Consider the following 23985-nt stretch of genomic DNA (forward strand, 5'->3'; position numbering starts at 1 on the left):
AGCCCCACCACTCTGCGACGCATTTACTCGAGTTCGCCTCGTGAGAAGATGCGGGCGGGTTTTTTAAATGCAGAGAATTTCAGTAATTCACGATGTCATCCTCGTTGACGTCCGTAGTCCGCACCGCACCCCTCCCTACTATATAAAGAAAATACTATCCGGCGCCCGGTTTCGATCCCTCGACCCTGCGGGCGGAACGCAATGTACATGGTGCTCTACCCACTGCGCCACAAAGCCGACACAGAATGGGACGCTACGAACGCGCCTTATATTGTTGACTCATTCAAATTACTGCTGACGAGCGCTCTCTCGTCAGCAGTTGCCACAAGTGCAACAACGTTAACGTAACGCAAACTACTTAACGTCGTGCGCCCCCGGAAATGCTCTGCATTTGATCGTGCCCCTCGCGGGGGGGATGTTTCCCTGCGTCTTCTCTCGGTCGCGGGACCCGTGGCGCCATCTGGCGGAGGCACGGCACAACTCGTAGCACTTTCTTTGAAAAAGCGCCTCGAAAGCGCGGCAAATATGAAATAGGGATGACGCGCTTTCGAGGCTATCCGCCGACGGGGCTGCTTTGTGTACAGACTCGGCGGCGAGCGTCGCGGGATTCTGGTGCCGACCGAACCCCATTTTTTTCCTGCTTAGCCCTGACCCGCGACCTAATTGACTTCGCGGTGAGAACCGGCATTTCTCTTTGTTCCATATCGGTTGATCAGACGACAGCTGTCGACAGGGTGGAGCACCGGTACGTGGTCGGTGTTTTATGTATCTACGGCTACCCGTTAGGGTATATAACTCGCCATAGGCTAGCTTACTCGAAAGTCACTGCTCGGCTACTTGTTAACGGCCGCCTCAGTGAGCGCTTCACAGTTACGCGCTGGAGCAGGCAGGGTTGTCCCTTGTCTCCCTCCCTATTTGGCAATGCCTGGACCCCCTTCTGGATCCCGTGGCGGCGTGTCCTTCCATCCGCGGTTTCACGCAACCCGGTCAAGGCCACATTAGGTCTCTGCATATGCGGCCGGTGTGTCCGTTTTTTTCCAGGATTAGGACAGCTAACGAGTGTTTATACGGATTGTTTCGGAGTATGGTGAGCTGTTCGGATCCCGGCTGAACAAGGGCAAATGTACAGCGCTATGCTTTGGGTCACCTGCCACCGACCTTGCTGGAGACGTAGAGTGGGTGAAAAAAGTCCGGTTGCTTGGCGCAATTTTTCCCAAAGTTTGGCGAAGTTGGCCATTAGACGTGGAAGGGTGTCTATTGGACACCACCTACAAATGCAGTGCCACAACTTCAGCTTTAAGGCTGTCTTTCTCTGAGAGGATCTATATTATTAGGTCGTGCGTTTTAGCGGCTCTGTGTTAGGCGGCGGGGGTGGCTGGACCACCTCGCGACATAACGTTTCGAGTGGCCGCAAAATTTGGGTCATTTATCTGGAGTGCGGTTTCTGCGCTTGTGACCTGAGATACGACCCTATCTGTGAGCTCACGACATACCTATGCATTCGCGCCCACATCGAGGTACTCCGCAGAAAATGTTTCCAAAACGTCCGGTGAAAAAAAATTCGGTTTGACCGAATTACCGTCTCTTTTCATTCTCTTTGTAACGAAGGCGACGCGACTTCGCGTGTAGGTGACGGGTACGTTTCTCTGGTTCCTTACCCTCATCCAAGCCACCGGCACGGTGCTGCGTGGTTTGCATTACCCAAGGAGGAACCCCCAATGTTGAACACGGGCTTTGCTACTCATAGATTCTATGAAGTTTGGCTGGACCAAGGGCTTCAGTTCAAGTTACACATAAATTCAAATGATTGAAGTTATAGTTTAGGAGCTTTCACTGAATGAATAGATGTGTTGATGGCACTCATACCTCGTCTTCAAGGGGCCCAAGCGTGACAAGAGTGACGGCTCCGCTGCCGACTAGCATCTCCCAGAAGTCGTCGATGGTTTCCAGCAGTGGCATTTGCGTCACCAAGTATGCCTTGCTCCTCTTGTACCCCTATTAAAGAATACAATACACTTATTATGACAAAAAAGAACAAACAGCAAACTTAAATAAGTAGACAGGGTATCTTGCTTTATTACGAAAAAATGAGAAATTATGGGGAGTGAAACGTAAAAAAAAGAAATTTATATGAATGCTACTTGTAACTTACCCAAAAGATGTTGTATTAGGCGCATTTGCATGTTTTACGAGGTGTCACAATCCAGAAGTAATTGTTTCGTCAGTTCACCAAAATTGCTCCCCACGCCACAAGGATTATTTTATGAAAGCTCTGCTCCGCTGCAATGCTCCTGATGTCGTGTCCTTTCTCACTGTTTTTTCTGCCACTGCTGAAAACGTGTTTCTCCACGAATGCTTGCAACCTTGTTGTTTATGTATATTTCGCCTAAAGACAAAAAGTTCTGCAGAAATTCATGAACTTATCTTATAATGCGCAGGATTCTTATGCTGCTTATCTTGAGAGAGTTTTTTAATGCCAAGATTTTTGGTTTTTCTAAATCCTATCCAACCAATTATCTCCATTTATGCTGTTATAAAAATTGCAGGCGGAATGTTCCCGAAATGTGCGTTATTGTGGAAATGCAGGGCGTTTCCCGGTTCGTCATTTTGTATATTTTTTTTTATTTTTCTTATGCCTTTGTGTTTCGAAATTTCGTTCGACCAATAATATACATTTGCGCTATTATAACGAATACAAGTGGGAAATTCGCCACATTTGCATTAGTGCGATATGCAGGGCGTTATACGGTTTGCTGTTTCCGAAATTTTGTAATCTTTTAATTATTTTTCTGTTTCAAAATATTCTTTGACAAATTTTATCTGTTGACGTTATTATAAGGATTACCGATTACATTTGGAATTTTCAGAAATTCTGCGTTATTCGGAAAATGCAGGGCGTTCCATGGTTCGTTGCTATCCGTCTTAAATAATTTTCTTATTTTTTTAGTGTTTAAAAGTTAGTCTTCCAATTTTCTCACTCACGCTATAATAATGATTAGAAGTCGAACTTTCGCTAAATCTGCATCATTGTTGAAATGCAAGGCGTTACACGATTCGGCATGTTTCGTAATTGTGGTATAGTTTTGTTAATACTTTAGTTTTCTAAATTTTGTCCGATGAATTATCTCAATTTACGCTATTATAACGATTACAGATAAAACTTTCGCAAAATCTGCATTATTCTGGAAATGCCATATGTTGTAGGTTTCGCCCTTTTCTGTAGTCTTTTTATGTTGTTTTTTATGTTTGTAGTTTTTAAAAGTTTGGTTGGACCGATTATATTCATTTACGCTATTTTACCGATTGCAGGTGGAACTCTCGCGAAATCTGCATTATTGTGGAAATGCAGGACGTTACACTGTTCGCCATTTTTCGTACCTTTTTATGCATTTTTCTTACTTTTTAGTTTTTCAAAATTTTGTGCTACCAGTTCTCTCCAATTACGCTATTATGGCGATTACACGAAAGGTGGGACTGCAGCGATATCTGCATTTTTGTAGAAATGCAGGGCGTTACACGGTCATGCCTGTGGAGGTATTACGAAAAGAATGCTACGCAATAAAAGACCAACGGGTATGCTGTACATGTTGCACTACTTCAGCGCCCAAGCCCGCAGGGAAGACTGACAATAGCATCACGGTTGCTTCAAGTAGGACGCTCTGATCAGTTTTTCTTGTCGCGAAATCAAAGCTGGCGAGGAAATGTAAGCATAACATTCAAAATTTTTTTAGTACAGCAGTCCCTCGTTGTAACGAAGTCAGCGGGATAGCGAAATATTTTGTTATAAGCGATATTTGGATATAAGCGACCACTCGAGAAAAAGTAAAGCATTTGATCTTAAAGGAGCAATGAAGAGAAAATGCAAGTTTATTTTATACGAAAGATCTCGTGTTTTATAGTGCCCCAGCGCTTGTCCGGATACAAACGATGCTTTATTCACTGAAAAAGTATTCAAGTTAGGTAAAAATTTTGATTCAACCGCTAAATCGTTTGTTTTCGGGGTCTGCAATGACATCACAGGAACCGACCGCTCTGCAGCCTAGAGCACCTTGATTCACGCATCATCCGTACAGGGTAGAGACATGTATACGCTGGCCCTGCCATTTTCGGTCGCTCGCTCGCCGCCGAGGCAAGTCATTGTTTCAAAACCGCGCTAAAATTACCGCCGCAACGCGGTTTACTGGCGAAGTTTGAATCATATTATCTGTATCAAGTTGCTAGGTCTCGTGGGAAACGACAAGAACAACGCATTGAGCACGTTGGCCCAATTGCGGCGGCACGGGACCGTTCAAAGGGTGTCTCCACCCTGTACAGCAGTGCTGGTGCGTTCCCGCGTTTCATAACGTTACCCGAACCTAGACGGCGCCAGCATACCGTGGCAAGTGTTTGGTTTGTTTGTGACCGTATTTAAACCTGGCTTGTTTTTGTTCTGGGAGAAAATATTCGCTCGCTGAAACAGTGCTCGCTCGACAAATATGGTCACGAAAGACACCCTAGCTTGCGTCAATCGGCCAGTGTCGTCTGAGACAACCCCAAGCCCCGTAGTGCTGTGCAACTAAACCAAGCATGGTATGCGCAGTACGAACAGCAGTATTCTTTCTGAGCTTTGAGTAATGCGGTCTAAAATACATGCGTTTCGGTTGGGACCAGAAGTAATTTCGAATAAAGCGATATTTCGAGTAAAGCGATTTCGCTATAACGAGGGATTACTGAACTTTCCATTAAAAAGGTATACCAGCAGAACACGGCATAAAAGAATCGTCATGTTCGCAAATATTTCTGCACCCAAAATACAGCTATAGCACATGCCACGTCTGCCACGTTAAATATTGTTTCTCGAAGAATATTATGCAATATTTCAAAACATTGGGGGGAGGCGGGCGATGTGACTACTTTAATGTGTGCTCTGGTGTTTTCAGCAAACAAACGCCATGCCAAAGCTGGAAGAGAATGGTTTTGACTTAAAGGGGTTCGAAATGCTAATAACATCGTAACCTCGTTTCCTTCACATATAAACAGAAAAAAGGTTGAAAATATAGAAAATCACAGCCTCCTAGAAACACCGCAGCTAATTCAACAACGCACTTCAAGTCATACTGATGAAAGTAATGGTTGCTTACATCGACGTATACTGCGTTGATGCAGTCCGTCTTCAAACCGTCAGATGTTACCCTCAAAAGGGGCCTCCGACTGTCCCCTGGAAAAATGGTTGCAGAATTTTATAATATGACTAGCAATAAACAGTTCACACAACCACGACTAGAAGGATGTCCCGCTTTGTGTGACATACCAGCCAGGATTTTTGACGATCGATCCTTGCAAGTGTTGTTAGCGTCGCGAGCGCTTCTAAAGCTCTCTGGAACCGGAGAGGCGCATATACTGCTGAGCTCCTGCGGGAATAAAGGGTATTACAACTGACGATGATCCAGCGCACCAGCTCAATATTTGTGGTGGCTAACGAGTATTACACATATTCGAAGGCAGTCGCCGATAGATAAATTAGAAGAGACCTTTTTATAAGACACATTAACAAGGCCCTTTCATTGTGAAAAAAAACTTCTCTTGTCCCGTTTCAAAATGGCTGTGCTGAAGAGATTTGGTAAAACGAAGAATTTATTCCCCGAAAATTTAGAATGACACGGGTCGGTACGTTAATTAGCACTTCAGTATGGTGCTGAACTTTGTGCCACTGGCGCAATTGCCAGCACTACGTAACGGTGTTCCCAACTGTACGGAAACAGAACTAGACTCGTGTAGAAAGAATTATCATCATCATCAGCAGCAGCTTGCATGTGTCCACTGCTGGACGAAGGCCTCTCCGAAAGGTCTCCAGCCACATCTATTGAATGCTTAGCTGAGTCTACCCTGAGCAAGAATGCAGACACTTTTGAAGGCCGCTACAACACTTGTGTCAACCTTTTCAAAACTGTTAAATTCTCTTAAGATACAGCAAACCCATAAATTGAGTACTTCGATAACGAAGCCAGAAAGTGGGACCAAAGCCAACTTCCGAGGCTCTGTGCATATAAAAATATCTTAATCTGGCTCAAAAAGGGCTTTCTCCTTCCAAGTTAATTCTCGCTGTTTTTGCGGCCTTACGTGACGCCACTGGAGCCATATCGTGGCTATAGGGCAGCTTTCTATCAGTTGCAGCAACATATGTTTCGAAATATCTGCCTAAACTGCAACGAAAGCAAATATAAACTACAAGTCGTGCCTTCTCCAGCGACCGAATCACGCAGTACCGCTCTGTACTGTCGGTAACTCTAGCTTTCATATTAGTTCGAAGCACAAGGCCTGGAAGTGTTAACCGAGACTGTGACCAATAAATGAAATCTTGTTGCCGGAGAAAAATTTAGCCTAACCGTTTGAAATATAGGACATTGGGCTCTTTGCATAAACGGGTGGTGATATTCGCGGTAATAGACGCACAATGTCTTTTTTTCCGGATTCAAAAGTAGGTCTGCAACGTAATTCGTGGTGGAAGAATGAGAAAGGATCAGTGTTAGATTTTGCAGTTTTGTAAAATCCCGCACCTCAGATGACGGTATTTCTCAACAGAAATTCATGGTAACACCAGGACAAAGTTTTAATTCTGCATTGTAAGCACCAAAGAAAGGAGTTAGAATTTTTTCAGAAGCTCTTGAACAATAAGAGAGTAAACAGAAATAAAAGAACGAATCTTCGCAAGACATAGCGTTGCCAAAACAGATTTTTTTTGAAAATGTAAAAAAAAGAAAAACATTGAATCTGGCGCAAAGACGCTAACAGTCGTATAGGAGGAGCGCTCTTAAATGCCTGTGAAAACTCCTAGTACCAGTGTGTGGCAATTAGGAATCATCTTTGTGGCCGGCGCCATGTACAGGGAAAACAAGCAGCATTTGGACCAATCATATCCTCAACGCTCTTAAAATACTCCCTCCAGCCACTCATCATCGCCCAAGCATTTTAATTATTTTGAAAATGAGTTATGCCTGGAAGCTGGCATGGTTAACGCAACATGGGCAACAACGTTAGAAGCATTTTCTGGTCGGATGATAGGGAAACCATGAAGAAGGAGACTACCAAGCTTTCGTCACGCACTTCTCCATGGCTACTTTCTTGTCTTATTCAATAGAACTGCTAAATATTTCAATTGTGCACTCATTTGTTGCAGGTTGCAATCATGAATGTTTTCTAAAATCGTTCGTGTGCACTTTGTGAAGAACACTTTACAAACTATTTTGCAAGCTTCCCGCAAGAAAAGTTACCTACTGTCGCTGTGGCGCTCAGGATAAGGTGGACTACGTGGGTGTGGGTTTGCGCTGCAGCTCTCGCCCTTTCTCTCCCCCTGTTCGATATAGGCCAACTTCCAAAGAGTCAGTGTTGGTGAAGGCGAGTCTCAGGCAAATTGGGTAATGTTGAGTCGGGCAATTGTCGCCTTCTGGACAGTTGGCCCTCTTATGTGCGAGCTTTGTTTTGCTTTGTTGATTTAAAGCCGTTTTTTTTATGTCTCACAATCTTAAACCAGCGACGTGTTAACATATCGTTTTCCAGGAGTAATTAAAATGAGGATTTACGTTTACGTCGTCTTGTTACCTTCTTTTGCGTAATTAGGGCTTATGTCTCTTATTATGTAGGAATTTCTTTTTTCTGTACATATTATATTACAATTATGCGTTATACTTCATTGTTGCGAAGGCGATGTCTGCTCATTTAGACATGAATGATACTGCCTCTCTTAATAAGGTAAAAGACCTATACAAGACTGTCACCACTTCATCCCAAAACGCATTAATTAAGAAAAATGCACACTCAACTACTTTGCTGTTGCCCAGAATGTGTGAGCTACGTTCTCCAATTGTGGCTGAAGAAAGTAAAAAAGTGTTGCAGGCTGTTCAGTTGTACTACGCAGGTTAGGCACATAAGGAAAGTTTAGCGGAGGTCATGCTGCTACCGTTTACCTCGAACTCAAGGTTAATCAGGCTCTTGCCACTTGCAGGGAACTTGGCTTTCAGCTTCGGGTGGAGCCTGACGAACTCTTCGATCGACAGCTTGTGGTTCTTGGGGCAAAGTATCTCCACCAGAATATTGTACGCAAAGATGTATTGTTCCTGCAATGTTAGATAGTAAAAAGAAAATTATTGCAATGAACTCCTAATAGTGGTCGTTTGACTGGTGCACGTTACGTTCTCGGTGTACCTTTCTAAAATTGAAAAAGCAAAAATATAAGGAAATGGTTCATGAAGTTTTTGTAAACGCTGCAGCCAGTATTAAAATCCCGGTGAACATTACCTTGCGGTGGTAGACTGAAGGAAGAGTGGTTTTGCAACAGTTTTGGGGCTTTGGGATGACTAAAAACGGTTTTTAATAACCATGCTATCAGCAGTTAATGAATAAAATAAGTGGTTAGTGCATGAAGAAAGAATAAGTGGTTAATAAATTAAAGAAGTTGTTTGTGAATACAGAATGAATAAGCGGTTAATGAGTAACAACTATATTATTTGTAAATTTAAATTCGTACATTGAGGATACTTTTGTAAAAAAATTCTACTTACGTAATGTACACGTTCACGGGTGTTTTTTGTTTTTTACACGTCTCCTGGCTAAGCAATTTCGCAAGCTGGTACTTCAAAAAGACGTTTTCTTGTACAAGATACCTTGGCTAGGGTTTATTCTTCGCGACAATTGGACAGCAGTAAAAATTTTACAGACAGAGTTAAACACCAGAGTGACAAACAAGATGTACCTTATTCCCTCCCACGTTTTGTAATTCCTTGTTCATCGAAGGTGTATGCATATCTCAGGATGATGTACACCGGCATTATAGGTTATTACACAGTACCAGACGGTATCATTTCATTCTATCACCTGTGACGTAGATCGAAGTCTAATGCTGCTCACCAATGAATCTACCAGGTCCACTCTGGTCTGCCGCATGGCGTAGAGCTGAGCCACAAGGTCTACTCGACCCTCAGCCTCGGCCTGAGTCAACATGCTGTCCACGAGGACGAACGCACCTGTGCGACCAATTCCGTCACTAGAAAGAAAAAATGCGAGCAAATATAGTCCCACAAGACTGTCATTAGAAGGCTCGAGGTCTTAAACTAACTCGTTGCAGGAATACACAGTTTTTAATATGTGGAATAGTTTGGTAGATATTTAAGGAATTTATAATAAGACAAATATAACAAAGCCATCCTAAGGCTAGGAGAAACTGTACGTATAGCTCATATTGATTGGTTATTTAGATGCAAGATTAAGGGAGCCATACTATCTCAAACAGTGGCAGGGAAAATGAGCCGAAACTCTGACAGGTGACGTGAGAGATAAGATCAGATGACGTGAGAGATAAAATGATAAGTCCTGGCACTTAATCAGGCGAAAAAAAACACTGAAGGAGCGTTGAAAAAGAAGCTCGGAAAGAAGGAAATAAACGAATTCCGACAAAAGGCAACGTGGCGATGAAAAGGATGAAGTGGAAGATGAACAAAATAAGGAACCGATTTAATGAACATCGAGGCGGGAATGGTGTCATCCGATTAAGAGCTTTTCATCTCATAGCCGTATACTTGCCAGCTTGGCCTGGTTCCTTCCGCAGTGTCTCCTAATTGGCCCGCAATGTTTATTTACACTGAGTTTGCCTCTCCATAAAAATTTGGTTGCAATAGGCTTTCGTTCGCGCGCTTCTCGCGCGTTAAACTCGGTCTACCCTTAACCCCATGTTTTGCGAAGTACATAAAATGTGGAGATGTTTCCGTTTTTAAGCCCATTTCGGAACATGACTAGGTATTGTAATTCTACTTGAACATGTAGAATAGTTCCGGCTTCTGCCTTAAGTGCGAGTGTCGCTTTTTACAATAAATTTCTGAAAACCTAGAAAACTTCACCGAAATGGTCTTGAAGATTTCTATATGCGACTTTGTTTGTATGCAAAGGATATCTGGGTGACCCATGACAGGATTTCGTCCAAAGTAAACAGACCTGCGTATGAATTTAAAGGGACACTAACGTCAAGAAGCAAGTTGGTTTAATGCGAACGTCGGACCTTCCCATGGGCACGTTGCACCGCACAGAGTCCGCTGTGAGAGCAGCACTCTTCCTACTAAAGTTCTCTCTAGCGCACGCTAGGGCATCGATAAAAGAGCGGCTTTTTATCGAGTCGTTATCACTCACTGCGTGCAGCATGCTGTGCCAACAATCTACGGGGTTGACACTGAGACAAGGTGTAAAGAAAAATGGCCGTGATGAATGCAACGGTTCCTCCCTGCCTTTTGTATCATCTGCAATCTGACTGGTCGGCTACAATAGCGGCGACTGACGTATTTTCGCCTCAGCCTCATTTACAAGGCAACTGTGTGCCCGTGCGCCTACTGTCGCCTACTGCACAGCTAGACACCATGCAAGGCGCTCGCACGCCTATCGGTTGTCGCTCGCGCACCATTATAAAAATTTTGGACGGCGCACGCAGTCAGCTACGAGCACCTAACTTTATGCACAACACGAACGAAGTAACAAAAGCAGCACAATGGTTATACACCAGGTTATACGCCAGCAGCGTATGCCCATGGGAAACTGAAGAGCTTAAAAGCTTGGCTTCCGATATCCCACTAGTAAATAATGAGTGAGTATGAAACGCTCTCTACTACCCAGAAAGAGGAAAAGCTGCAGGTGACGAAGGCAAAACCGCGGATGTTTTAAAGGATGGAGGGGATATGGCCCCGGAAAAGTTGCTGCACTATTTCCAGAATACCCAACGACCTTAAATGTCCCAGGAGTCTGGAGAAATACACGCACAATTATCATTCAGGAGTAAAGAGACAACAAAGACCTAAAAAATTACAGACCCATCAGCACAATCTCAATTGTATACAAGTTGTTTACCAAAGTATTTGTTAACTGCGTAAGTAACAGCCTAGATTCCAAGTCGCCCGGAGAGCAGGCTGGGATTAGGAAAGTGTACTCAACATTGCACCACATTTATGTTGTCAATCAAGTAATAGCAAAATCAACAGAGTACACTAACCCCTTTATATGGCATTTATAGACGATGAAAAAGCGTTTGGAGCAGTACGCAACGCACCAGAGCTGGAGGCATTGAAAGTCCCGGGAAAAGGGGAGACTTACGCAACACTTCTATACTACATACATAAAGGATGTACAGGCCGGATATTTCTTCTTTAAGAACACGACCAATTCGCGATCAAAAAGTGCGAACAACAAGGAGATACCATTTCGCCAGAACTATTCACAGTATGCCTGGGGGAAGTATTCAAGAAGCATGACTAGGACAGCACACGATTACTAATTAACAGGGGATGCTTAAACCAATTCAGCTTTCAGACATCATTGTCTAGTTAAGTGTGTCTGCGGAACACCTGCAAAAAATATCTGAGGAACTACGATCAGAAAGCAAGGCAGTAGGACCAAAGATAAATATGATAATTGTAAAGTGATGTTGGATAAACATGCCGAAAGCACCGTCTTCAGCTTATGTTACATATGTTACTTGTTCTAAGTAGAAGGGTATATCGATCTCGGGAAAATTGTCAGCGCTAACCCCAATCACGAAATAGAAATTCGGTGCAGAATCGGTATGGGCTGGAGTATTTTCCGCAGACACTGCCAAATATTGAAGAGTAAGCTACCAGTAACTCACAAAAAGAATATACAAGGAATGCGTCCTGCCGGGGATGACAAATAGATGGGAAACTTGGCGCCCTATAAACAAATAGAAAGCAACTTGGGTAAGCTCAACGGGAAATTTAACGAATACTGATGGGAGTCACACTCCGGGACAGGAAACGAGCCCCCTGGAACAGGGTGGAACTCGAGTAGACGATGTTATAGTTTAAATGGAGAAAGAGAAATGTATATGGCTGGCCACGAAGTTAGATGAGTTGACAACTAGGGACAATTAGGCGGACAATTAGGGTAACAGAGTGTAAACCTAGAGGCGGTTCTGGCAAATCAAGATAATGAAAGGCAAAGACAATATATTTTGTAGAGTGTATCACCTGACCTCTCGATCAATTGAAAAGGTTCCCCTTAAAACACCATGAACCGATAAGGTTTTTATGATAGTGGCAGAGAATGTCCGGAGACGAAAATTTTAGATCTCCAATCCTGCCAGAAGAATAGCTGGCAACCAGGGCTGTGGGCAGCACAGCAACTTTTTTTTTACTATACGTGGGATGAAAGCAGATCTATAAAAATTCGGCTATAGAAAAACAATAATAAAATCTAGTTTTTTATTCCCTGATTAGGCTATTCAATCACGTATTTAGACTTAAGGAGCTTTTGCATACGTATGGTAGTGCCAGAGTTACGCACTACATAAAGCCGCCGTTCAGACTACGGGGAGTGTAATGCCAAGTTAAAATTGTGTGAACCAATTTTAAAAAAACTTCCTCGTGGTTACCCCGGTATATAAAGCACTGGCTTGCATATGAGCTAGCTTACATGCACTCCACAAAAATCGGTTGTATTGTGAAACCTAACATTGTAACCGACATCCTTGTTGCGTGTACCATGCCATCCCACCACAAATACATGTGAGCTACGTGCAGTCAACTATTTGGTGCACTGCCTTTATTTTTACCACTCTTTGTAATTTCTTAGTCCAAAGGTATTTCTCTTTATCTTGAAGTACGCGGAAAGGAATTCACCATAATGATGTTCTAGTCTTGTATTCTCTAGCGTGGCTGAAGCTTAGTTGCGCTTGGAACCTTTCCGTCAAAGAGTACATGAAACTTCTACCGCCTTCGAGGCTTCCAGCGGGTGTTTCTTCAAATCGTTTTATGCGAATTAAAGTTTCAGGCATTCCTTTCCAAAGATAGACGATGAACTACTTCAATTTAGTGGTTCCTTTTACAAGCGCATCTTTAACCGGTGCTATCGAACGGTACTATCTTTAAATGGAAATTTTCTTACCTCACTCAATGCTTCATTCTTACCTCATGACCTACATTCTTAAGATATATCTTGAGACTTTATAGGCGCCGCTTCGTTTAACGAGCGCTGAATAAAACTCCCTGTAATGGTCTAGCAGAAGTCCAAAAATTCGGGCAGCGACAACCCACTAATCTTGATTTAAAGCATATGCTGTGCGTCAAATAGCCTGATTAGTTTTACAGAAAGCTGTTTACGGCTGGGTTCTGCTGAATTCTTTTTCTGCCTCACAATTCGGCGTCAACAAAACCACTGCCCTCATCCACCACATGCTCGAATCAGGTGTGGTTAGTTTTCTTCGGCTCTCCTAAGGGGACGGAAGTCGGCCGCGCTGGAGCGAAACCGCGCCACCTCACGTTGCTTTGAACCTTCAGGCGCCCCATTGCAGGCGTACGCGTGCTGGTGCACGTTTCTTTGCTTCCTGCTTCCTGGTTACTGCACAGGAAGGCCGAAACTAATTCGGTGGGCCACGAACGGGTTTATTACGGTGCACCAGTGGCGTTGTCATGGCGGTTAATTTTTTCAGCAGAACGGCCGCGTGCATAGTTAAGGTCCAGGATCTTTTTATGACAGCTTCTTCAGCAGCAGAAAAAATGTATCGCCGCAGGGATGTGCACCCTTGTTCAACATTGAGTGGCAGATCAGTTTTGCTGGTCAGACTCCTTCACAGAGTAGAATAGCTGGTGATTTTTTTAAGATTAGGCTCTACAAAATTATAAATTTAACGAGTGCATCTGGATTTCCGCGGTGAGCAGCACCTGTTAAAATAATGGGAAGCGATTGTGCACAATTTCACTTGTGATCCGGCACGCTATGTTGACGTCTAACTTGTTGAAACATAGGTAATGTAATGGACAAAATATCACAGCTATAATGAGTTTTCTTAAAATGAGTACCGTTGCTCACCTTCAAGAGAACACCCTAAAAGTAAATATTCATTTTTACTCTTGTGATATTATCGGCGCTTAAACGCTCTAAACTAGAGTACAATTTAATGCCTAATGAAGTATGCGGACAAATATTTAATATACACTTGAACCAAACAATCCCTAGGGTGTTTTTTTTTTCAAATGGCGTTTTTTATACCTGCAATGCACAATTATAGGGTGCTCATCTCCTGGTAGAAAATCCCGTATTCTTCCCAGAAAAGCTCGAAAAGCCGCTGGGTGTAGGGGAACTCCATGGTCCGGCCACGCTGTGAAATGAAACTGAACTACTCTGCGGGTATTGTCGTCCTGTTGGAAACAGATAAAAAATGAGAAGCAGTGATTAACCTTTGCTTGCCGTGTCAGTGAAACAACTTTGAGGGCATTGTAAATAAAAATATACGCAACCCGCAAACGCTTAAAGAACAAAATGTGAGGAGGAGCTCTTAACAGCGGTATTCATTGGCCCAGAAAGGGTTGAAAGAAGCGTGATTACTGCGCTATTTTGTTGGTTAGATATTTTTACTTAATGACGAATTGATACTGTTAGAAGTATCGTAAAGGATGTCCGTATAGCACAGCAAGCCGAGATCTGAATAACTTGACAATCCGGATCGGCGGTAGTGCGATGGTTTGCGTCAAGACTTCTTGCTTGGTAACAGCGCAAATAAAACAGGACACAAAAGGAAGAAGGAACGGACACAGCGCTGACTTACAACTGAAATTTTATTGCGGTTGCCAGCGATTTTGTAGGAACACTGGCAATAACAACAAAAAGGAAAAAATAGAAAAGGAGAACGAAAAGAAAAGTTTTTATACATGATAACATGAAAGGAATAGATACATCACGTATTCCTTGGCGTGTCACGATAAGAATTTTTGGAAGGCATAAAACTCACAGTGGTCATGACGAAACGAGATAAGTACAAATGACATAACAAAAATCATGGTCGCAATCGAACCGTGGGACAGGCCTAAGTAATCTTCATTTACCGGGAGGGGAGCGCTGCGCCAAGTACTGAGACTCCTTATCTGAGAGGGAGATAGATGGAGTGCTTACGCATTGTTGTCCTAACTTTAAGATTTCATTGGCTTCTAAAATTTCCCGCACGATTTGTTTGTCATGCTTCCCTATCACTATGCTCTGATCCAGCGCCGGCTGACATTTGGAAACACAATCGCGGCAATGTTTGGCGATTGTTTGGCATTGTTTGGCCAAACATTGCCGCGATTGTGTTTCCAAATGTCAGCCGGCGCTGGATCAGAGCATAGTGATAGGGAAGCATGACAACCAAATCGTGCGGGAAATTTTAGAAGCCAATGAAATCTTAAAGTTAGGACAAGGATGCGTAAGCACTCCATCTATCTCCCTCTCAGATAAGGAGTGTCAGTACTTGGCGGAGCGCTCCCCTCCCGGTAAATGAAGATTACTTAGGCCTGTCCCACGGTTCGATTGCGACCATGATTTTTGTTATGTCATTTGTACTTATCTCGTTTCGTCATGACCACTGTGAGTTTTATGCCTTCCAGAAATTCTTATCGTGACACTCCAAGGAATACGTGATGTATCTATTCCTTTCATGTTATCATGTATAAAAACTTTTCTTTTCCTTCTCCTTTTCTATTTTTTCCTTTTTGTTGTTATTGCCAGTGTTCCTACAAAGCCGCTGGCAACCGCAATAAAATTTCAGTTGTAAGTCAGCGCTGAGTCCGTTCCTTCTTCCTTTTGTGTCCTGTTTTATTTGCGCTGTTACCAAGCAAGACTATGTACCAACTCGCCCAGTCGTCCGTTTTGGGTCAAGACTTCGCACTTCGCCAGCACATATATTTAAATTAAGCGATGTGGTTCCCGTGAAGGCAATTCGCCAGTTCAGCTTCACCCCAATTCTCTCAATTTACGCATTCATGCAGTCAACGTCGAATTTTTTCTGCGAATGACGATGTTTATTTAGCACATGATTTTAATTAAAAGTCCATTGTGAAATTTGGCGTCCCTCAGTCCAAATGGGAAGTTCTGCACTGGCAAGTATCGCTGCGCCGGTAAAATTGAAGTCAGATAGTTTGCGCGCAGCTGAAATTCACCAAGCTGGCTCGCTCGGCCACATGTCTTTTTTTTTTTGCTCACTCGGGTGCATTGTTGTGAAGCTAAACCAACACTCTCTGCTAGAGTGTGCATATGTACTTGCCAAACATTTGTCAATTAGGCTAATACTCTGATTGTGGCCATCGTTTTGTTCTATTCGCATGCGCTTTGCCATACTTTTGTAAAAACAACATTATTACGGTCTAGAAAACACAGGCTCCAAGGCAAAAATGCCAAATAGTAAAAAAAATCGATTCTAGAGGAGATTTAATTGCCACGGAACCAATCTGAGCTTGCTACGCAGGGATATATGTAATGGTTTGGGTCAAGCAATACGACAACATATAAATTGCTTGGAGCACATGTTTATTAATTGTTCGCGCCGATTTCATTGGTTCTCCCTATGAGAAAAAATACTTTACATGGCAATTTGTAAATTCTAACTTCTTTTATTGAATTGTACTTGCATGCGCATAGGAACTCGTACGAACCATCAATTGAAGCTTAGTCGTAACCTTCGTATTCCACCTTGACGTCGCAGATAAATATATGGGAATCGATCTATAGCATTTTGTTGTTAATCTTCTATCAGCTCAAAAAATAAAAGAAGATGTAGTTACCAAGGTAACCTGAAATTCTCGCACGACAAAGTCGACTTGTGCGTCCGTCTTCATCAAAGTAACGGTAAAGTTGCAGTACGTCTTCGAAGTCTCTGGCCAATACTGCGAACACTTTGTCTGAAAAGAACAGAAATAGACAGAGTATTATGGTGTTGTGTTAGGTAAAGCAAACCTCTCTACACCCTTTTGCGTAGTTACAAGCGCACCACTAAACAAAGATGTCAGAAACACTCTAGAGAAGCAATGAAGTACACTGCTCTTCGTACCCCTATTTTGGGCAAAAACATTGGGGATTAATCGAATCTTTTCATTGATGCACATTACTTCTGAGCGGAAAAAAATCCTCACCAGAATCTTTTTCGCCGCGGTCACTGTCTTCAAAATGACACATAATTTGTACTTTATTTCACAGTTTTATACCCCCTAACCCACTAACCGAAAGTGAGAATATTCGTAGCAGCTTTACGCTTATGATACGGATTGGCCTGCCTAACGACATTCACGATAGGGTAAAGCTAAAGTTTCGAAATTAAGCCTATTCAGTAGCGGCAATGGTAGCGAGGTTTCAAGAACAGCCAATTTTGCCAGGTAACTGTCCCTTGCATTGTAACTTCGTTGGGCAATTTCCGCACGTGCTCTGTTTTCACGATTTTTTCGGCGAACCTGCGCATCTGTGGTGGTGGCCGCAGTGAAGCCAATGGAGCGATAGAGGAAGCCATCCCAAGAAAGCCTATCTATGCCACACGAATAAAGATGCTTATTCTGTCAGCGCCCCCCCCCCCCCGCATTAGTTTACAGACAAAACATGTTTTTAATAGTTGAAGATATAGTCGCCAAATGACGTGGGTGGGCGTCTGCTCGGCGCGTAATTTTCCCTACCATATGAATGGCAGAATAAATCTACCGCTCTTCCCTTGCTCTTTGTACTGATGGGGAATGAGGAGGGATGATCCGGCGGTCACTCACGAAAAAAACTTGCCAGTGCTCGTTGGAATAAAGAACAAGAAGCGAACAGCACAACAACCTGCCCTGTGGTTGGCTAATTGATAATTCGGCGGGCTTTGCGAGGTCGTGAAGTTGGCAATGTATGCCCCTCCTTTTTTTGCTGTAGGACTCCACTGTGTATTGAAACTGTAAACAACTGTAATATAATATCCGGCGTTTTCTAATCCTGGGTGAAAATTCTACTCCCACTCATATAGGCGAGGATTAAAATTCTGTCTCCTATACAAAACACTCTTCAGAATACAGGACGGGGTGCTATTTCCGCGGGGAAGAATTCTTTACATTGGTAGGGCGTACGGCAAAACTTATTCCTATATAAAACCCCTCAATAAACAGTCCGTCCTACGGAGCCAAAATGGTCACATTCTAGAGACAAATATGATGCGTCTTTTCTGTTTCCAGGCCTACTCTATCTCACCTCGTTCCTCGTGGAAAACGTGCACCGAACGCGCAACGTTGATCGCGTACCAAGATACCGCATTAGTTTGTTGCCTGGGAACAACTGCAAATGTACTTTTTAACCATTTGAGGAGACACCTCTTCTGCTCAGCTTACTCTGGGAACTTTGTGGCACACTCTTTGCGCCACGAAAACGAGGGAGGGAAGAAGGACAGAAACCGACAGTTTTTATTTTTATTTCATGTAAAAGAATTTGCACAAAGTTTATGGATCGTCTTAATCGTCTTGAAGTTACGATAATCATTAAAGGTACCCATGGCCACGTCGGCGGCTCTCTCGAGGTACTTTATGTTTCGCACAAGCGCCATTAAACTGCGCACGATGCACACGATGCACACGAAGCGCGATGCACACGATATTCTTTTCTGCATAAATGTCCTTGTCGCTAGAGTCTGCGGTCCCAAACAAGGCTTTTGTCGTTGACAAAATTCCTAAGAAAGTGTCCTATATAGACCACGCCACCTAAACGGAAATACATTCATCCCATTGGTTTCTGTTTAAAATATATCAGTTTTTATCCTGTAGTGCCATAGTTACGTTTTTTCAGTGACGGGATTGTCGTAACAATTTGTACCGTAATGTCACCAGCAAACCTGAATGCGAAGTCAAACATACCGGCTGCACTCCGTCAGTCCAACGACTTACTCAACAGTAGACTGACTGAATATAGTAGGAAAGATAAGAATTTGGTTGTTGCAAAACTGTTGACATAGATAAGAGAAAAAGTGATCTTATCAGTCGGAAAGAACAAACTGGGTATTCCCCTTCTGCAAGCCTTAGAGTAAATTGCCTTATGTGACATGCTAATATCTGTGTGTGGAAGCGGCTATAAATAATTTCGCACGAGTATTACTGATTGATTACTTGAAAAAGACAAAAACTGTTTTGTTTGAAAAAACCGTACGAAATAAATAGAGTAAAAGAAATATTACTAGTAGGAAAGAACAAACTCCCAATTCATGTTTAGAAGGCCTAAATGGTAAATAGTTTAACTGACATTTGTCACGTGACAATGCATATGGGATTGCCTACATTTTCCACACAAGTATGACGACAACTTTTCAAGCGGCAAATAATTGTTTTGTATTGATTAATTATACGCCCCATTTATTTCAATTTTTTGAAACAAAGAAAAATAATATACGCACCTTCTCTTGCTCCATCAGGTTGGTTAGCATTACTATTTTGTAGGAACCTTCCTGCCAAACCATCCGCCAAAAATCTGCAAGTGTGGACTCCTTCGGACCTGCAAGCGCCAAACATAACGCAGCATTGTTCTATTGTTTATGGCAACAGTATTACCGATACATTCCGGTACCTATTTATTTATATTTGTATACGCTTTCTTAATAGCTTTACTGGTTTTATCTCTCCGCCTGCTGTGAGACAGTTGTGTATTTTTGCGGCAATCCCTCACGGTCTTCGCCTTTTGCCAACAGGGTCTTGCTCCGGCCTGGCCGGCCTGCCTATTAAGCTCTGTGATGCCGTCCGCCGCCGCGGGGTGAACTGTATTCGACGCTGCTACATAACTACCAGCACCATTTCAGGTAACACAGATACACGACCCCTGAATCGACTTCCTTGCTTTGTCTTTAGAAAGTTGGAGAGCTTTAATACCATCCGCAGCAGCAGGTAGCCAGGCACTAAATGCAGTGTTCTTTTTTGCATGACCGATTTCGGGGTATTGAATGATGTGCAGATATGCGGAATTTCGTCGTGCTTTCTGCATTTAAAGCGCTTGAGCGTTCACTATACCATTTCAATGCAGCAAAATCCTGAAACATTTGTACAAGTGGCACGACTACTGTGATTTGTTATTTGCTTCTGAATAAGTTTACATCCTCTAGAAATATTTAAAAAAATAAAATTTTGTAGGGATCAAAAAGAGACCTCAGCCGCTACCCCACCAACCCCAAGCAGGTGAGCGGATCATACACTTGAGGCAAACTAATAGATATCAAAGCAAGTTTAGCACAAATCATTTTCGAAACTAAACGCGGTCAGTACATGGCTACCAACTATTGAAATAGCGCCAAAAACCAAATAAATGAAACCACGCACACCTCCGTCTAACGACGACGATAGTTGAACGCGAAACGTTCTCGTGAGGGATTTCTTGGTTGTTGTCTGAGGTTATTTTTACTCGCAGAAGGTTTGAACTTCGTTGAGCAGTGAGATAAACTCGCACGCAGTATGGGCTTTTGATCGCCGCGTCTTTGACTCTGACAATTCAGCATTTGATTTTGCACAAATAAAGTTTCGGGTTCAATTATCGTCGTCGTTAGACTGGGTGGTGCATGAATGTTGTTTCTAATTCTACACGCATAGGCAACCCTGTCCAAACCCAAACCGTTTCGACTATGTGTGAACGGCGCATTGCCTAGCCATCGGAATAATAACGTGAAGGCCCAGCTCCAATCCCGACCAAGCAAAGAATTTTTTTCTTTCACTTCACCTACGGTGATTATCATCATCAGAAAATGGTGTGATTTCCTGCCGTGTGATGTCAACCCACCATACTCCATCAAAGTGACATGGAAATCTTCGCTTTAATATCCCAAGCACCGAGAAAATCATCTCGTCTACAGCGGTAATTCGTTTCAGCTTTGACGCTCTTGACAAACTAGCTACTGTTACAAAGAAGCAATTATTCCCCGTGTTAGACGGGGTAAATAAATCAAAACACAAATGGCGACAGTGCTGCCTTCGTTTTTTCCGGATAAACATAAAACAAAGCAAAAGGAGAAGTCAGTATAAAGCATCATTCTGGCGATCGACGTTTAACCTAACTCACGATAGCACCTGAGCCCTTAAAGTAAGGTAGTGAATGCGAAAGCTCAACTACGCAATTGGGAATTTTTTATGCTGACATGGCCGATGCAACAATGGCGGCTTGTTAGACAGTGGTGTGAGCGTGAAGATCGGTGGACTGAACCAGACGTCCCGATGAGTCATCATCGTTTTCCATTTGCACCTTTTTCTGCTTTGTGTCACTATGACTCTGACTCTTGTCAAATCGCTCATACTACGTATATGTGTAGGCGTGATATTAGATAGCTGTAACGCTGCTACTCAGAACGCGCCAAGCAACTCCAAACTGAATGCAGGTAAAGCTCACACATGCCGGTTGAGAAAGCTAGAGTTGAAAGCACAACGTAAGGCCTGAAGTACTGCCACGAATACGCACGTTCTTTTCGCCAAGCGAAGATTCTTCGAGGCAGCTAATCCTGCTTACGCTCTTTGAAGGGGGAAGCTGGCGGTACTTATCAAGAACTTTTTTGTAACGCCGTATTCGTGCACCTTCATTGGTTCCTATTTCTTGGTTTTTCTGCCCGAGTTACTTGGACGGGCTTCTTATTTGCTTCACCATCCTTACGTCTCTTTTTCGCTCTTGTTTGTTCGTTTCACGGCACAAGTTACGCCAGAAAGAAGACATAGAGACGCCACAGCTTCCCTAGAATCAGGTTCTGCGCGAATGACATGCACTTCGTGCACTGTGAACTTGTTGTGTGCACCTGTTGTACCCTTTGCACTCACTTCCCATTACGTTCAATGGTAGTGCCGCAGGCACTACTGTGCAGTTTGTACGTTGCGATTTCCCAGTCTTTGATTTTTGTGAAGTGGCACATCAGCCGCTCAAACCTCACGATCCTTGTCCTATAACTGATGGGGGCATGTACTACGAAAAAAATGGCAACACCAACTTTTGTTGTACATGTGGAAACGTACGGAGATGGCACAGTGGTAGTCAATGAGGCTGCTAAAGTGGATTTCTTGCTTCAAATCGAACTGAATCAACCCTGTACTTTTAATTTGTTTATTCTTTACAGCAGCGACCATTTTCCTTCATAGGAACACTGCACTAAAACAGAGCCTTTTATCGTGTTTGCTACTTTTGTTATTAGCATGGTCCCATTACGTACGCAGGCTTCAGCACATATCCCAAGCGCAGTATTTCAAATGAAATGAAACAACCCATTTCCTTTTTTCGCCTGTATTCAGCCAAATGCACCGAGTCGTCCTCATGTATGCATAAAACGTATTCTCTCGGAATTCAGCAGGTCTATGGTTCAACATCATCCGGACACAAATTTATCCACTTTTTTCGCCTGTTACTTCAATGTTATTTACTTTCGGCCATCAGCCATTTTCTTGACCAGTTGTGTACCAGGTACTCCAGTTTTTACCCAACGTGTGATCTAAAGTTTTTGCTATACATAGAACCACTATTATCATAGGACCTCACACAATATAAAAATGAATCAATGAAGTATAAAACAACGTCCCATAATACATAATTACAGGCAGTTCGGAATCAAACAATTAATATCTTGGTATTCTTTTCAGCAAGACTTATGGCATGAAGACAAGCGTGAGATTATCGCTTTGCCGCCCGCATCTTCCACAAAGGACAGCTAGGTTTCGCACAGGTTTTAGATGACTCCTCATAGTAGCGTGGCGAACTGGTATTTATCAAGTAAAGTTGTGCCACTTTGCTAGAAAGAAAGAAATAAGGTAATAGAAGGCCTATGTGTGAAAATGTGCAATTTTGAATCATATGATGATCGCCCACTATAAAATCCTCTCGTTAAATCAAGAGCCATCCCTCAAAACGCACTTACGAGGAGGTACTGTTTTTCTTTACTCACGTTCAAAGTATCACGCTCGGAAGCTACAAAATATACACCATTTTTGAACGTCAAGACTGTATTAAGCACAAGGCGTTCGAATTCTAGCAGAGATTGTGATGGTCTCCATAAATTTCCCATTGCCAATTTTAAAATTTTATAATCTTTCCTAACGAACCCTGGTTGAGCTCTAAATAATTTCAATGAACCGTTTATTCATTTATCCTTTCAGTGCCTAGTATAAATATTGTATCCCTTACCTCCGTGTCTCTTCGCCAATCGGTTCTACATGCCCTTATCGGCACTCATTATTTTACCTTACACTGTGTTTTTCTCTACTCAGTAGTCAATTTGGCACTGTGTCGTAGACCCGTGATTGTTCCATAGTTTTTGTTTCTGCCCTTTGTTTCTTTCCTTCACATACTCGTTTTGCTTTCGTTCTTCATGCCGCCCGCACGCACCAATTATTTCTGTACTTACCAATCACGTGATCCATCTATACTCTGCAGCGTTTCAGTAAAATGTAATCACAATAAAAATGCTCGAAAAAATAGCAGAGCATGGTAGTCAACAAATTTTTACCTTGTGTGGCGATGTACTTGCGCGAAATTTTGTACCCCTGAAAGCAAAGGCAGAAATTACAACAAATTACACAATCATTCATTTTCACATTTTATATAAAGGTACAACGCCAAATGAAAAACACCGCAGTTTAACCGTAATCCTTTCCTCAAGCACGCAATTGCCACATTTCAAAAGTACAGCTATCTACAGCTTGCGTACATTGCAACAGGTTCGAAACACGTAGGACAAGTATTTCATGGCTTACGAATGCTTTTTAGCACGAAGCAGAAAAAATGGTATAAAAGCTTTTGAAACCAACACATCAATGACAGCGAATAAAATAGTGAGCGTCACCGGCACAATAAAACAGCACACAAACTTATTCTAACTTAGTAGTTTGAGATCTAGAAGAATTAGCCTGTATGGTAGGGTTTTTCTGTGTGATGTAGTGTAATTATTTTATGAAAAGGGGCTCGTGTACCATCCTACTTCATGATTTAGTTGTGCCGCCCGTAAAGACATACTAAAAAGTGTCTATGATGGTGGGTAATAATCTCGAACAATTTTACCGTGGGTACTCTGTCGCAATAAAAGAAACAGTGGAACAAGGAATAGATGAGCATCAAAATTCTGAATACAAGGTTGCTAAAAAATTGGCCGTTTCTCTGCTTGTGTCGCTGCAAATGTCGTTGAAAGACGACATTCTGAAGGAGAGGCAGGCAGGCGCACAAACAGGCGGACCAAAATTTATCTTGCGCTTTCTGGGCTTG

At 42.8% G+C, this 23985-nt stretch overlaps 1 protein-coding gene across 2 annotated transcripts in view; it reads right to left on the reverse strand.

Annotated features, from left to right (window-relative positions):
• Positions 1-23985, reverse strand: part of LOC144162556 (uncharacterized) — a 419428-nt gene that overhangs the window by 19936 nt on the left and 375507 nt on the right. For both annotated transcript variants that reach the window (XM_077693145.1, XM_077693146.1), the window contains exons 21-29: positions 23234-23270; positions 19172-19269; positions 16560-16676; positions 14017-14165; positions 8884-9019; positions 7944-8093; positions 5291-5390; positions 5121-5197; positions 1867-1995 (exon numbers count right to left, since the gene is read on the reverse strand). In XM_077693145.1, the coding sequence (XP_077549271.1) occupies positions 1867-1995; positions 5121-5197; positions 5291-5390; positions 7944-8093; positions 8884-9019; positions 14017-14165; positions 16560-16676; positions 19172-19269; positions 23234-23270 (993 nt within the window). The remainder of the gene's footprint in view (positions 1-1866; positions 1996-5120; positions 5198-5290; positions 5391-7943; positions 8094-8883; positions 9020-14016; positions 14166-16559; positions 16677-19171; positions 19270-23233; positions 23271-23985) is intronic.

This window comes from Haemaphysalis longicornis, unplaced genomic scaffold, assembly GCF_048455015.1.
Source record: "Haemaphysalis longicornis isolate Haplotype H1 unplaced genomic scaffold, Haemaphysalis longicornis Haplotype H1 scaffold_12, whole genome shotgun sequence".
NCBI classification, from domain to species: domain Eukaryota; kingdom Metazoa; phylum Arthropoda; class Arachnida; order Ixodida; family Ixodidae; genus Haemaphysalis; species Haemaphysalis longicornis.